We start from the raw sequence: 17,761 nt of genomic DNA on the forward strand, positions 1-17,761 counted from the left end.
ATACAAACTTCCACTGGTGTACATGAAGTCTACTGTGATATGGAACTGGAGTGTGGTGGATACAAGGGAGGTTGGATGAGGATAGCAGACCTGAACACTACCAGAGGAGATGCTTGTCCTAGTGAATGGGTTAGTGCAACTGTCAATGGCATAAGCATTTGCCACCAGAATCCTGCTGACCCTACTACATGCTCACCAAAAATCTTTACTGTTTATGGTGCTAAATATTCTAAGATGTGTGGACAAGCTAGAGGTTACCAGAAGGGAACAGCTACTGGCTTTGCAGGACACTCAGAAAGTATAGATGACAGTTACCTAGCTGGAATTTCTATCACAATAGGTAACCCTCGACAACATGTGTGGAGCTATGCTGTAGGTCATGATGATCACCGCAACACAGCTAACAGGAACTGTCCATGTACCACATATCCTGGACCTGATCCACCAGTGTTTGTAGGCAACAATTATTACTGCGAGTCTGGCAATGATGTAGATCAGTTTCCTCCTGCAGACAAGTACTATACTGATGACCCTCTCTGGGATGGAGACAGGTGTGTGAGTGATAGGAACAATTGCTGTGCCATTGTTGGGTTGCCGTGGTTCTCTCAGCAATTTCCTATATCACAGCAAGATGACGTTGAAGTAAGGCTCTGTCAGTTCTCAGCCTTTATTCAGGAGGCTGTGCCAATTGATCTGCTCCAGCTTTATGTACAATAAAACAAGCAACTGAATTGAAATGTTTAATAGCATTTATGTTGTTGTAATACACATTTGTGCCCCTTGTTCTTCACAATAATTTCATATGGTCAGATGCACAGCATGATAATACCACAAAAAAAAACACTTTAGGTCATCCTTGTACAACTTCACATTTCAAAATTCTGTCTGAAGCCAATGTATTCAGTTGCAAGTATTCATGTGTGTGCGTGTACCTGTATTGCAGTCTACCCAGCTGTTAAATAGTGTCTACCCAGTTAAATAGTGTCTACCCAGTTAAATAGTGACCTGGTATCAACTGGGGAAGCAGCCCACCCAGCTGCAACATCAATGGATACTTGATGCTAGCAAATACTTGACTGTCTATGTCTTATACGTATAATAGGTGAAGGGATTTCAGGTGCCTGACACCTTCACCTGTAAGACATGATACAACCTCCTGTGCACGGGTTACTTGTCCTTCCCCAAAAGGATTTTCCTGCACTGATTGAAACAACCGAGTAACACACAGGTGTCCTAGTACTGGTTCACTTGGTAGATGTAACCATGCTATGGTAGCCAAAGGCTTTGCTTGGTGTGTGCGCACGCATGTGTGTGCTCAGTATAATTATTCAGCATTCATTACAAGGTGTGAAAATGTCAATCCCTTGCATACATACTACACAGCCATTGCTATATCCTAAGCAAGCGTAACTGGGTGCATGCACATATGAGTGATATCATCAATCAAACTATACAAGTGGTAATCATGATCTGAAACAAAGTGGGACAGTCAAAAACAGAGACTATACAATGTGGCTAATACACGAGTGCAGATTGTGCTATATAAATATACATACATGTGTAGTCTGTGATGTAAGTAGTGAGTGTACATTTGTGTGTAAGTGTGTAGTGTAAGCGTGCATGCATGTATAGTGTTTGTGGTGTCTTGGGAGTGTGCATTGTGCATGTAAATGTTAATTATATATGTTATGCATGTATGTACAGATATGTCAAGAGTTAATAAATACAGGAGAGTATCTAACACAGTGCAAAGCCACTACAAATGAATCTAAGCAATTCAGAGGAACTGTCTCTATGAAACTCTGTAATTCGTAGTATACTCTATTGTCTCTATAATCAAAAATTGTTTTAATTATCACATTTCCTTGTTTGCGCCAATGTGTGCATACTGACAGATCTAATGGAATCCTATTGAATTTCACAGAATCATTAGTTAGAGGCTATACACATGCTATCTTTCTCTCACTCATGTGCACTGATGTAACCATGTATCAACAATAGGGGAGAATATCCAACACAGTACAGGATATATACATGTGGATATTATACATAGCTGAAGTATATTGGTTAACTGAACAGTTTCAAGTTTTGATACAACATTTTATTAAACACACATCATCTTGTTTGTAATTGAGACAAATGCATTGATATGTAACTATTTGAGTCATGAATGACCATTTCTTATCTGATTTGTAAATACAAGGGCCACATTTGTTGTCATTCATACTTCAGCTATATGTAGTAGCAAAATTTCACCTATAGTAGAGAGTAGCTCTCTAATAGGCCAGGCAAACTTGTTCATCCACAAAAATTCAGATTTCCATGTAGACGGGAGGTCATTTTTCATTATTCATTATTAAAGAAAACTTCTTAGCATCAAAATACGTGTGCATGTGATTGATAACAGCAATAATGAAATTAGAGGAGGTGGGCTACTAAGGGATGCGGGCAGAGATGAGAAATAATTAATCAAGTTTACCTGGTCTTATGGTAGTAACTAGTCAGGCACCCTCCATGCTGTAGATTAGCTAGTGGTCCAGTGGATGAATATCTACAACAAAGCTTAAAGTAGCTAGGATGCATATTATGTCTATAGCCTATCTCTACATTCAATATGTGCAATGAAGTGATTAATGAAATTTAAAGGCAGTGATGTGAAAGAGACATAACGTAAGATAACACTAATTTGCTTGGATATGTCATCTTGAAATACAATACATGAAGATGTGTTTATGTAAACACATGTTAATTCCTTTAGGCTATAACTATTCTAATACAACCTGTATGCTATATACTCTAAGCTTTGTTGTAGATACTCATACTGACTTACAAAAGTGCGCAAAGAGTTGTAAAGTTCAGAAAATACATACATAATAGCTATCCAATTTTTATATTTATACAGTTATCCATTATTTAGTTGTCAATACTGTTTCAGTTTGGCTTCAGCGATAGGGTTACTTTTTGTTACCGGTAACAGTAAACCTAACTCTGCTGGATTTTCGTGGACAAACAGCTTGTTCGATAACATTATGATCAATCACCTTCAAGTTATCATAAATCCATGGACTTTTACCTAAATCACACAAACAATTCTTACTAAATACAATAGTTACACAATGACAGTTTGTCAAGCATAATAAAAGTATCACACACAGGGGCGTAGGGAGGGGGGTTCCCAGGGGTTCAGGAACTCCCCCCTTCCTGTAAAATTAGACTTCTGAATTTACAGCAATACCCTAACACACAATTTAGTGTGGCAGAAAAAAATGAGTGAGTAATAGTGCATGGCACAGCACAACCATTGATAAAGCTTGCATTCATCTCCAGGGAAGGATTTACAGAGGTAATGTAGCATGAGCCCTCTTGAAAGCTTGTAAAAACATCTATATACTCTAATAGAGCAGTCACGCATAGTCTAATTGTAAATATCCATTATATTGAGAAACTTCGTTACTGGAGTTTTTCAGACATTCTAACATTTAATAAATGCAAAACTGAGCATGACCTTATACTGTTATAGTTTTGGTGTGCAAGGATATAGAATGCCAGTACTTTATCACTTTGGGCAAGCAGAATGAATCCATGCAATGCATATTTTTGTAGTTATAATGTTTTGATTGTAAGTCATTCCATTTGTATTAGTGGATTCATGGTTCCTATTCCAGTGGGATAACTATCACTTAGAGATGTCTATATGTGTCTCTATGTGTTGTGCTGTCTGTTTCCACTAGGTATAGCACAAACTTCATCTCAGGGGCACTTAATATATAGCTATGCATTATAATTAATGTACTATTTTTTGCATATAGAATGTAGAGTTTTGATTTATTAAAATATTGAAAGTCTCTCAGTGGCTGGGGGCTGTGCCCCCATGCAGACCCCTGCTTCTGGTAACTCAATACTGCTGTTGGAACCCCCCTTCAAAAATCCTGGCTATGCCCCTGACACAACAGGAACACTGGAGAGAAATTTTATGAATCTGGCAAACAGTAAAGTCTCTAGAATTTAATGATAAAACTTAAGTATTTTATGAGTCTACTATATAGCTTTAGTTTTTTTGTTGCCAAAATCTGTCACCCATATTTCCCCCAATAGGTACAAAACAAATAATTGTGTGACCTGATTTTGGATAGCCAATTACATAATACTGTTTGGTAAAAATTGATTACCACAAGATGGCCATGTACACTATAGATCTGACTAATGATTTTCACACAGTACATCAGGTTGGCTTTCTGGAGATGTATTTGACTTCTAGAGGCATGTAAAAGACCACACAGCTGTCTAATGGTCTTGCCAAGGCATAGCTATATATGGATATTGTGTTATTGGCTGGCCTGCTGTATGCTAAGCAGTGTTGGGCAAGTTACTTTGTAAAAGTAACTAGTTACATATTACATATTACTTGCAACTGAACTATTTAGTTACAGTTACATATTACCCATAAAATAAAGTAACTATAATAATATTACACATTATATTACTTTGTGTCCACAGCCTTAAGCTGTCACGTGTGAAACTACCACCTTATCACGTGACATGATTGCGTTGTTGGACAATGTGCAAATCATGGTTATAAGTAAGAAGCTGGTAAATAAGCTTCATTCAGTAGGCTTCATTCAGTAGGCTTCATTACTTCGTTGTGGCTAGGCGTTACTCAGAGGGTTACTAACGAGATTAGTAACTTCGTTACTTGTAGTAATAATATTGCGTAGTATTAGATTCGTTACAGTAACTATATTACTTAGGTAACGCGTTACATTTGTAAGTAAAGTAACTCGAGTTATATTACCTTAGTTACCACAAAAGTAATAATGTTACGTAACGCGTTACTCCCAACACTGATGCTAAGTTACTGAATATCAAAATTCTTTATTACAAATTTTGTGCTGTTGTATGTAGTGCATCTAGAGCTCAAAGAGGCATGTGCATAGAGCTTATTATATATATATATATGATTGATTTGATTTATACTCTCCAAGTAATAAGCATAATTGCCCATCTAAAATGGTGGAAATTGTAGATGTGCTGAACAAATGACTTCATGTAGTAAAAAAAAATCCTTTAGTGTGCAGGGTAAGTTGAAGTATATAAAGTACTGGTAATTTGCAATTTTACTTTTGTGCCCAAGGGAAGGCTTCGTAAAATTAAGTCACAAATTGTCATCAAGCAGGTGCGTAACTTACAATCTTCTGTTCAGCTTGCAATGGAAAGTTACCTCAGGAGGGGGAAAATCAAAAGTAACCGTAGCCGTTGTGTCCACCACTTTGCATTTGTAGTGACATACTCTACTGAGCAGACTATAAAGAAGAATAGAACAAGGATTACACCTGTACCAACATTTGTATATATGACGGAAGACTAGCTAACTGCCAGTGTCTCCTGTACAAGCACACTGCAGCATATTCAAACATAGCGCTGTTACATGGTTGAAATGATTAAGCACATGAGCCTTAGTTCTGAGAACAAATTTGCTGCTTAATGTATTGTATTTGTTGGAATATAGATACTCTGCCACATAGGATCATACAGTGACATAATGTCCATGCATCACAATAGGCTACACTAAAATGTGTGTATGCACAATAGCTACATGCATGCATGTATACATGACACACACAGTGGAAAACACTAAAGGTACATGTGATATGCAGACATTGGCTATGTTTGAGCATACGCAATTGTAGTGATGAATTTATTAGTAGGGTTGAAACAAATACTACTACTCGGAGAGTACTCATTAAGGATTTGGTACTCAGATAATAAAATTGGTACCCAAGTACTCGTTAAGATCACGTGAACCAGTTCACATGGTGTATTTGTCATCAGGGAGTAACACATGGAAGGCTGCTGAGTTTTGATTAGCATATTTTTTTTTGTCAGGGACACTAATATTAATACTTTAATACAGTGTGTGTTGTTACTTGAAAAGCTGTAAACTGTTTAAGGTTGGTACAAAACATGTCAAATGGGTATGACTGCAAAAGCTAGTAATCGTGAGTACTCGATCAAGAGAGTACTCAATACTAAAAAACCATGATTGTTTCAGCCCTATTTATTAGCCTCAGATTTTTGATGCTTTAACCATAAATGGTAATACATTTTATGGTACATACCTTGTAGTGTACACACAGCCTCACTATCACTCCAGCTGCCATCACTTTGACAGGTCCTAGTGTCACTACCAGTTAGCTCATAACCATCATCACATGTGAAGACACAAATGTCCTCATGTACATTACCGGTACAGCTCATCTCCCCATGATTAGGGGCATTGAGTGGTGTACACGAGACTATACAGAAGATAACAGTAAATTATATTATTACAGAGGTAGATCCAGAGCTTGAGAAGGGGGTGCATCACGGTAGTAGGTACGCTGTATATGGAATAGGAAGTCTGGGGGCCAGGCACAGCCTCCCAGGAACTACAGGTATTTTATATATATGTTTTAGGAAATTTTTATGTAGATTAATTTTTGTGCACAAATATCTAAATCATACTGCTTTCTAAGAGGTCTGCATTGATCAAGAGTTATAGGAATTTGTGACAGTCATGAGTAACTAGTTCAGCAAGAATGGCATACAAAGCACTATGTGCATTGCATTTACAAAAATTCCTAGCAGGCTATAGTATGTACGCGTTGGGCTGGATCCTAAAAAAAAACATATGTATATAATTACACATAATTTATTATTATTATTATTAGCGCTTTACAGTGACCAGCACTGAAGGTCTGACAACAACATGTGCTGCAGCCTTAGGATCACCTAACCTAATTTCAAGGACTTAGACTTAGTGACTTATAGCTGAAAAGGTGTAACAGAAAAGGGGACAAATAATCTTGTAATTTGGCTCATTTGTAGTACCGCTTGACCTGCTGAAAGTATTTCGAAATCTTTCGTTCAAATGTCTGACATAGTAATTACAGTCAATCAAAATTTTCTCCATACATTTCCTATGGGAAGGCATAAAAGTGCAGTATCTATTACAACCCTTTCCCGAAGTTGTAATGGAGCCAAACCACACATGTCTGCTGTTGACAGTTTTATTGTCACCCCTAATCTGGCTGGCTGAAATATCAGTTAAGAAATATCCACTTTTCATTTTTTAGCTGTTTTTCAGGATCCAGCTCAACATGTGCATACTGACTGTAAAAGAGTCTTGACTGTGATAACTGTTCTATTAGAGTATTTGCATGACTGCTCTTTCAGAGTATCTTTATGTTGTTTGTATAAAAGTTTACTTTTTTTAGGAGGGGGGGGGGGGGGGGGGGGGCTTGGATCCACAACTATATTGTGTACCAATACAGTGAAACCAAAATAGAACCAGCCAAAAATGGCTTCCCTATAGTTTTCTTATGAATGAGGTCATTACTGTAAGTATAACCTTAGCTACATATGTTTGAGACTTGGGACTTACTTGACATGGTCAGTATAATGAAGTGATCTTATTAATGAAGACACGAAGTATGCCTTAGCTCTGTTTCATATGCACTGTGTTTATATACAGGTATCTCAAAGTAAACATAATTTGCATGTAATATCATGGTGAAAAGTTTTCCTCTTCCACAGACAGGTGAGACAGCCTCACTACCACTCCAGCTCCCATCACTCTGACAGGTCCTATTGTCACTACCAGCTATAGCTCATAACCAGTGTCACATGAGAAGATACAAACATCATCTAACAGGAAACAGTCAACCCTGCCATTGTCAGGAGCCCCAAGTTGTTGACATGTTGGCACTAACACAATAACAGCTTGTTAAGTAGTTTCTGAGTGAGGAATATACAGAACTAGGACCATTAAAATAATTGTAATATTTATGAAGTGTCAACTATCCAGCTATACATTAACAAGAACACACTACACATATTATAAAGAGTAACAACACATTTTTGTAGCTAACCTATAAATATGCAGGAGTCTATTATGCTTTTTAATCTTCCAATTATTCTTTCTGGCAATTCTTTTTAAATTTACTTGTTATTCCCAAAATTATTCCCGGAACTTGTGCAAAAACTGCTATATTAGAATTATAGTCTCAAAGTTGACTGCTCTATTAGAGTATTGGTAACTGCATCTCAATCTTTTTAACCGTTTTTATGCTTACACTGTTTCAGTGTTATATCCAAACGATTTTTGCATCACACTACAAGAAAAACTTATAATTTTGCACTAATGCACTTGTCAATTTCATGCAATACAGGGGATTTGACAATTCGTGGTGTCAAATTCCCCACTACTGGGGCAAAATCGGCTGTCAAATCCCCACTATGTCCCCACCCCCATAGTAGGGGATTTGACAACACTTCAAGGATGACTAAGCGCATGCGCTGCCCTGCAGCTAGTAAAATTATAGTAGCAAGTGCGATCATAGATAGGAGAATATACTATCTATGGTGCGATTTTATTGTTTAGAAATGCAACTATCGAAAATCGGTCAATGAATTGGACAACTGTCAATTGCCCCAGGGGTGGGGATAAGAAACAATGTCAAATCCCCACCTGGGGTGTGGGGACGCCCGGGGGTGGGGGGGGTGGGGCATGAAATTGACAAGTGCATAATTATTCCTAGAACTCATCCGATTATTCCGGAATATTCCCCAATTCTTTCCACTTCCTATTATTCCCGAAATTATTCCGGCATAATAGACGCGTCCCTATATACCTATAAATATACTAGTTGATCACGTAACTAGCTGCTAGCTACATGTAGATAGCTCACGTTTATTCTAAACATGAGCCAGTGATTAGTTAGACTGTTTATAGCTGTATGGGATATTAAAATGCAATGTAGTAGCTATAATTTTTAAGTAAAATTAATAAGCATAACTTTTTACTTTTCCCAAAAGTGTTCTATCTTATACAATATTATACAGAAAACGTTTGTGCAGTATACATAGTAACAATGATTCTGAAACCGCATCCACTGTTGTTGTACTGGAACCTCAACTGGAACTGACTTGTCCCTTGCATTCTGAACATCACATTCAAGCTAGGAGGCAAAAATTAATAAGACCAAGTACTTACAGCTACTTGCAGAATTTGATCGTTTACAATTGATAACTAATATGAAACAGTGGAAATTAGTGTGCTAGGCCACTATCAGCCTAACTGTATTCAGAATTTCAAAAGTTTTTCTGGCTTCATTCAGCCATCTGTTATCACCAAATCTTCCATTCGACAGACTCTTAACAATGCAACTAATACATGCATATCCTGCTCACAAAAAAAATTACTGGCCCGGAACTGCAGTGAGTGTGATACCTTATAGTTTATGTAGTAAGGCCTTGCAAAGTTAATTACATGTTTCTGGTCCTACCAATTCCCCAAAATTGACCCAAAGTGACCAGGCTTTTATAGAGCAATTTTTGAATTTTGATGTGATACACCACATTTGATTTTTTTATTCATTAAGGCTTTACACAAGTGCTGAAGGTCTGTAGGACACCTGGTCCTACAGCCTATTTAAAGATGTCATGTTTGAAAATGTTGTAGAAAGGAGAAAAAATCCATGACTGGACCTAGGCAGCCTTGATCCTGCAGTCAACCAATTTATGCTCTAACGCTTACAAAAGTCTGCCAGGTAGTCAGAATGTTTTCTCCTTGTTAATTTCATGTTTTTGTATCCATAGGAACCCTAGAGAGTGACTTATTATCTCTAAATACCCCATGTGGAACCAATTGGACATTAGTTGCTTTATATACAGCACAAGTGCTGATGGGATTACAAAGTTTAATGTACAGTGAAACCTCAGTTATCCAGACCCCACTTATCCAGACATTTGATTAACCAAACTATGGAAATTACTGCTCTGTTAGAGTAGTGACTGTTCTATTATGGTAGTTGATAATAATGATATTTTTAATAGGTTTCTTATTTTCTTTATGCTATTTTAAGGTTATTTATACACAGCTTCAGAGATATGGACTTTTCAGACTTATGGACCAACCCTAGTCCCAAGGGGTTCAGGTTCTACTGTATAAAGTTAGTGCGACTTTATATGAAAAGAGACACGAAAGATATAAAAGAGACACGAATCCTGGAAAATCTTGTGATGACATTTATCATATCAAAAAAGCTAGTAGAAGAATGTCAGGTGACTACTGGATACAAACTTCCACTGGTGTACATGAAGTCTACTGTGATATGGAACTGGAGTGTGGTGGGTACAAGGGAGGATAGCAGACCTGAAAACACAGAGGATATGCTTGCCCTAGTGAATGGGTTAGTGCAACTGTTAATGGTATAAACATTTGCCACCAGAATCCTGCTGACCCTACTACATCCTCACCAAAAATCTTCACAGTATATGGTGCTAAATATTCTAAGGTATGTGGACAAGCTAGAGGTTACCAGAAGGGAACAGCTACTGGCTTTGCAGGACACTCAGAAAGCACAGATGACAGCTACCTAGCTGGAATTTCTATCACAATAGGTAGTCCTCGACATGTGTGGAGCTATGCTGTAGGTCATGATGATCACCGCAACACTCCAAACAGGAACTGTCCATGCACCACACATGGTGGGCCTGATCCACCAGTGTTTGTAGGCAATGATTATTACTGCGAGTCTGGCAATGATGTAGATCAGTTTCCTCCTGTAGACAAGTACTATAACAGGTGTGTGAGTGATAGAAACTACTGCTGTGCCATTGTTGGGTTGCCATGGTTCTTTCAGAAATTTCCTATATCACAGCAAAATGATGTTGAAGTGAAGCTCTGTCAGTTCTCAGCCTTTATCCAGGAGGCTGTGCCAATTGATCTGCTACAGCTTTATGTGCAATAAAACAAGCAACTGAATTGACATGTTTTATAACATTGATGTTGTTTTATTACACATTTGTGTCTCTTTTTCTTCACAATAATTGCATATGGTCAGATGCACGTGCACAACATGATAATAGCACAAAAAACGCCTTATGTCACCCTTGTACAACTTCAAATTTCAAGAATTCTGTCTGAAGGCAACATGTACATGTATTCAGTTGCAAGTATTCATGTGTGTGTGTGTGTGTGTGTGTGTGTGTGTGTGTGTGTGTGTGTGTGTGTGTGTGTGTGTGTGTGTGTGTGTGTGTGTGTGTGTGTGTGTGTGTGTGTGTGTGTGTGTGTGTGTGTGTGTGTGTGTGTGTGTGTGTGTGTGTGTGTGTGTGTGTGTGTGTGTGTGTGTGTGTGTGTGTGTGTGTGTGTGTGTGTGTGTGTGTGTGTGTGTGTGTGTGTGTGTGTGTGTGTGTGTGCGTGTGTATTCCAGTCTACCCAGCTGTACAATGGCGTCAACTGCAGCCCACCCAGCTGTAACATCAATGGATACATACTTGTTGCTAGCAGAGGAAGCACATACTTAACTGTCTACGTATGTCTTATATAACAGGTAAAGGTCTAGGTGGGATTTCAGGTGCCTGGCACCTTCACCTGTAAGATATGATACAACCACCTGTGCACAGATTACTAGTCCTTCCCCTGGAGGATTTTCCTACACTGACTGAAGCAATTGAGTAGTACACGAGTGTCCTAGTACTGGTTCACTGGGTAGGCATGACCATGCCGTGGTAACTGAAGGTTTTGTTTTTGCTGTGTGTGTGTGCCTGTGCAAGTGTGCTCAGTAATTGTAGTGATGTGAGGTATCAGGTATGAAATTTTCAATCCCCAATACTTACTACACCAACATTGTTGTATCCTAAGCAAGGGTGCATGCACATGCCATGCATATATAACAGCCAAACTATAATACAAGTGGTCATGTTCTACAACAAAGTGGTATTATAGTGTGGTTAATATATGAGTGTAGATCATGTTTTGTCGATGTATATACACACGTGTACACATAGCTAGTCTATAGTGTAAGTAGTGAGTGTGCAAGTGTGTGTGTAGTGTAAGTGTAGTGTGTCTGCATGTGTCTGTGGAGTGTGCATTGTGCATGTACGTAAGTGTTATGCATGTATGCACAGTTATATCAAGAGTTACACAGTACAGAGATTCTACAAATGGTTCTGAGTAATTCAGAGGAATTATTATCATGGCTTTACAGTGTCCAGCACTTTGTCTCTGCAAACTCTGTAATTTGTGGTACATTCTATAAGTGAATCCGGATTGTTTTGATTATCACATTTCCTTGTTATGTCAGTGTGTACATATGTGTTGACACTCTTGAATTATTCATTTGTATAGAGACTCTGGCATGCATATATGCATACTAACTTTCTCTCTCATGTGCACAACATGTAACCAAGAGATAATAATAGAGGAGAGTATCTATCACAGTACAGGTCATACATACTTCATTGCACATTATTGATTGTAGAGATAGACTCTAGACACATGATACATGCTGTTCAGAAAGCCCTGTGTTACAGCTGGTTAAAACATCGTGTACTGGATTACCAGATAACCTACAGCATGGAGGGTGGGGTTAGTAGCTAGTGCCTGACTAGTTACTACCATAATAGAAAGCTACTCTTTACTATATATGGGTTAATTCCTGCTACTATACATATAGCTGCATTATGAATGATAACAAATGTGGCCCTTGGGCATTGTATTTACAAATCAGATCATTCATGACCAAATTACATACCGGTACACTTATCTTACATACAAGATGATGTGTGTTTAATAATGTGATTGTATTAAAACTTGCAACTGTTCAGATAACCAATACTTCAGCTGTACATGCATATGTGGATGATTAATGAAATTACAGCCAGTGGTGAGAAGACATAACGTAAGATAACACTAATTTGCTTGGATATGCCATCTTGAAATACAACACATGAAGATGTGTTTATGTAAAATACATGTACATAGGAATTGTATCCTTCCTTTAGGCCGCTAGCTGATAGTACTAGCTATAATATGTCCACACTTTCAAAGGAATTTGTCAATACTAAAACCATACTCTCAGCATAAAGAGGAATACTCAAAGTAGCCTTAATTAGCATACACTTTATTAAACTGACTTACAAAAGTGTACAAAAAGTTCTCTAAAGTTTAGTTACATGCACTTGTGCACATAATAGCTATGCAGTATTTATATTAAGACAGCTATCTATTAAGTTATCAACGTTGTTTCAGTTTGGCTTCAGTAGGTAGGCTTACTTTTCATTACCGGTAACAGTAAACCTAACTCTGCTGGATTTTTGTGGACAAGCAGCTTGTACGATAACACGGTGATTAATCACCTTCAAGTTATCGTAAACCCACGGACTTGTACCTACATAAATCACACAAGCAATTCATGCTAAATACAATAATTACACAATGATGTTTATCAATGTACTACACAACAGGAATGTTATAAATCTGGCATGCAGTAAAATTTCATGAATTTAATGATAAAACGAAGATTTTACTAGTCTACTAGCTTTATAGTTTCTTTGTCAAAATCTGCTTGTAACAAGTCACCCATATTTCCCCAATAAATTAAGACATACAAAACAAATAATTATATGACTTGATTTTTGAAAACCGATTACTGTTGGGTAAAAAAATTGGTTTGAAATAACACCACAAGATTGCTGGCTTTGTACACTATATAAGACTAATGATTGTCACACCCACCTTACCTCAAGTAGATGTATTTTTCTTATTTATTAGGTCTGCTTTCTGGAGATGTATTTGACCTCTACAAAAGACCACACAGCCATCTAGTGGTCTTGCCAAGGCATAGCTATATATGAGTGACTGGATATTATGCTATTGGCTGGCCTGCTGTATATGTTAAGTCAAAATTCTGTATTCGTGTGCTGTTGTAGTGCATCTAGAGCTCCAAGAGGCATGTGCATGGAACTTATTATATTTTATTTGATTTATACCCTCCATAGGTATTAGCTCTTTGTAATAAACATAATTGCCAATCTAAAAATGGTGGAAAATTGTAGATGTGTTGAAAGGTCACAAATGGCTTCATTTAGTAAAAAATCTTTTGGTGTGCAGGTTAAGCTGAAGTATATAAAAGTATGCAAGTTTACGTTGTGCCCAAGGTATGGTTTTGTAAAATTAAGTCACGTATTGTCATCGAGCAGGTACATAACTTACAATCTTCATACTTTCCTCTGTTCAGCTTGCAACGGAAAGTTACCTCAGGATGAGGTGGAAATGATTCAAAAGTAACTGTAGCAGTTGTGTCCACCACTGTAACATTTGTAGTGACATATTCTACTGAGCAGACTATAAAGAAAAACAGAACAAGGATTATACTTGTACAAACATTTCTATGGCAGAAGGCTAGCTAACTGCCAGTGTCTCCTGTACAAGCACACTACAGCATATTCAAACATAGCGCTGTTACATGGTTGAAATGATTAAGCACATGAGCCTTAGCTCTGAGAACAGACTTGCTGCTTAATGTATTGTATTTGTTGGAATATAGATACTCTGCCACACATTACTCTGAATCTTACAGTAACATAATGTAGCATTATAGGCTAAACTAAAGTGTGTGTATGCACAATAGCTTCATGCATGCATATACATGTATATACATGACACACACAGTGGAAAACATTAAAGGTACATGTGATATGCAGATTTTGTCTACGTTTGAGCACACGAAATTGTAGTGATGAATTTATTAGCCTCTGAATTTTGATATTTTAACCATAATTGGTAATACATTTCATTGTACATACCTTGTAGTGTACACACAGCCTCACTACCACTCCAGCTTCCATCGCTCTGACAGGTCCTAGTGTCACTACCAGTTAGCTCATAACCATCATCACATGTGAAGACACAAATGTCCTCATATACATTACCAGTACAGCTCATCTCCCCACGATTAGGAGCATTGAGTGGTGTACATGGGACTATATGGAAGATAACAGTAAATGATATTATTACAGGGGTAGAACCAAGGCTTGGGAAGGGGATGCACCACATTAGTAGGTACACTGTATATGAAGCAAAGGGTATGGGGGGCACAGCCCTGACTCCCTGATCTGCATTGATCAAGACTGTGGCACTCTTATTAATATGGTCATGAAGTGCACTTTAGCTATGTTTGGAACCCATGGCCACTTGACATGATCATTATAACAAGGTGGTCTTATTAATGAGGTCATTATGTACATTGTACAACCTTAGCTACGTTTGAGACCTACTTGACATGATCATTAATGAGGTCAAGAGAAGTACACCTTAGCTGTGGTTGGGACTTATTTGACATGGTCGTTATAATGAGGTGGTCTAATTAATGAGGTCATGAAGTACACCTTAGCTCTGTTTCATATGCACTGTATATATCTACATGCAATTTGGTTGTAATTTAATATATTTTGGTTGTAATTTAATATAATTTGGTTGTAATAATAATTATTATGATGAACTTGTATAAACAATTTAAACAGCGGCGGAGGAAGTAGTTGATATGAGGGGGGGCTGGGCTGACCCAGACTTATTTCTGTAGTTTGGTAAGGAAAGGTCACAACCAACTGACAAGAGCTTTCCACCTCACCAACTACCATTTCTAGCTGATAAACTACATAAAAATCCTTACATAGCTCGCTACACACTGACTACTTTATTAAAGTGACTGCTCTATTAGAGTATCTCGATCTTTATCACGGTTTTCAGCCCCACTCCAAGAAAGATAATTTCAGTGTGATATCATTCTGAGGGGGGGGGGGGGGGCTTCAGCCCCCTAGCCCCCCCTTTCCGCCGCCTATGAATTTAAATGACACTGAAAGTTTACCTCTTCCACACACAGCCTCACTACCACTCCAGCTTCCATTACTCTGACAGGTCCTATTGTCACTACCAGTTAGCTCATAACCAGTGTTACATGAGAAGATACAAACATCATCCAACAAGAAACAGTCAACCTTGCCATTATCAGGAGCCCCAAGTAGTTGACATGTTGGCACTAAATTAGACAAACACAACAACAGCCTGTTAATTAGTTTCAAGAGTGAGAAATATAAATCATTAAAATGATTATAATTATTATTGAAGTGTTATGCAGCTAAACATTAGCATGACATGCGCACATTAAAAAGAGTAACACATTTTTATAGCTAACCTATACTAGCTGATTGCACGAAACTGCTGGCTACAGATAGCTCATGTTATTTTATTTCTTTTATTAATGCTTTACAGCACAAGTGCTGAAGATCTGTAGGACTGGGTCCTACAGCCTGTTTAAAGTTGTTGCATGAAGTATGTTTGAAAAGGTGGAGATACTAAACGCGAGCCAGCAGTTTCATGATTCTGGTTGTTTGTAACTATATATAGGTTAGTTTAGCAGCTATTTTTTACGTAAATAAGCATAACTGTTTTACGCTTCCCAAAAGTGCCATATAGCCAAAATATTTTGAGGGGGAAAATTTTTGCTGATTTCACGGTTTTGGTGCTATCAGCGAAAATTTTACCCTCGAAATATTTAGACCTCCATATAGTATAATACATTTTGGGAGTGTTTGCAAATCGGCAAAAAATTTATTTTTAGCAATATTCCTCAACCTCGAAAAGTTTGCCCCTCGAAATATTTAGGCTACACTGTGTTGGATCTTATACAATATAGAGCAAACATTTGCACAGTACAGTACCAAAAACTTTTTTTGCAAATCCATATGCTGTGTATACATAAACAATGTCCTTATTGTTGGTCATTACTGTGTAGAACAGAGCTGCTCATTTTATTTGGATGTGGGAATATTATAACAATGCATTTGAAGTTTTGATTGATATGTGGAAGTGTAGCTACACTGAGCTATTCCATCCAATGAAGTGGTGTTCAATTTCCGTACCTTCTTATTATTACTGTGTTTATCACATCTTGCACAATTGATCATGCATTTTTAAAATCTTGAATTTCAAGCATTATACTCATGCATTACACACTTCCTTCAAAATTCCTACATACGTATAACCAACAGATTGCCAACATAAAGAATCCATCATAATATTCTAGGGGACAGGGAAATGGGTGCCTAGTACAAAGGCTCTGAATTCAGTTTTTGGGAAACACCGATAGGCATTGTTGGTTTTTGCTGTTTACATGCATTTACCATTTAGCATAATAAATTTTACAGATTTGAAATTGTTACAGTCCTATACAGCTTCTGGAGATTGTACCCACATAACTCTGGCTGAAATTCTATCAAAAAATACTAAAGAGTTAGTTATAGCTCCCCTTTCCATAGCTCTAGAATCACCACTGATAGTTATCTGCAGCTTATTTTGTAAGGCGGTCGTCTCTTAGATTTTAAAACCACAAATACCCGTAATGGGTTTACATATAGCTGTTTCATTAGGACATTATGTGTACAAGTGTAAGGAAAAATTACATTAAGCATGCAAACAAAAAGCAGTGAAACAAGGGAGATCATCTACACCTGCAGCTGTACTTGCTGACCTAATCACAATTCCTGCTTCAGTCTTCAGTCTTCAGTCATAATTATAGTATACTAGGCCTGCATCATATATGCCAGTATAATAAAAAGCATAACAGGCTGAAGTATCAGGAGGATATTTCAAACCATGGAGCCTATTTCCATGAAAATAGATTGATACTCCCTACTAGAGCAGTCAGTGGAAACTGCAACAAAGAACATTGTGCATAACTCCTTAGATCGATACTCTCTAATAGAACAGTCATTTTATAGTGAAATATTCTAATAGAACACAATTAAAATGTTCCATGATAATTGTCACAAATGTTGCTAACTTAGGAGCAAAACGCAAGCATGATAGGAACACTGAAGAAGCATAATGGGTAAAAATTTTGGGAAATTCTTGAAAGCATTTTGGGCAAAATTCTGAGCA

The 17,761-nt window shown here is 37.6% G+C and overlaps 1 protein-coding gene across 1 annotated transcript in view; it reads right to left on the bottom strand.

The window, feature by feature from the left end:
- Positions 1-12,927: 12,927 nt before the first annotated feature.
- LOC136252284 (deoxyribonuclease-1-like) overlaps positions 12,928-17,761 on the bottom strand; it is a 32,753-nt gene continuing 27,919 nt past the window's right edge. Inside the window, exons 8-11 of the mRNA XM_066044693.1 lie at positions 15,690-15,860; positions 14,629-14,805; positions 14,036-14,167; positions 12,928-13,211 (exon numbers count right to left, since the gene is read on the bottom strand). Coding sequence (XP_065900765.1) covers positions 13,093-13,211; positions 14,036-14,167; positions 14,629-14,805; positions 15,690-15,860 — 599 coding nt within the window. The 3' untranslated portion in view covers positions 12,928-13,092. The remainder of the gene's footprint in view (positions 13,212-14,035; positions 14,168-14,628; positions 14,806-15,689; positions 15,861-17,761) is intronic.

Source organism: Dysidea avara, chromosome 4 (genome assembly GCF_963678975.1).
Source record: "Dysidea avara chromosome 4, odDysAvar1.4, whole genome shotgun sequence".
NCBI lineage: Eukaryota > Metazoa > Porifera > Demospongiae > Dictyoceratida > Dysideidae > Dysidea > Dysidea avara.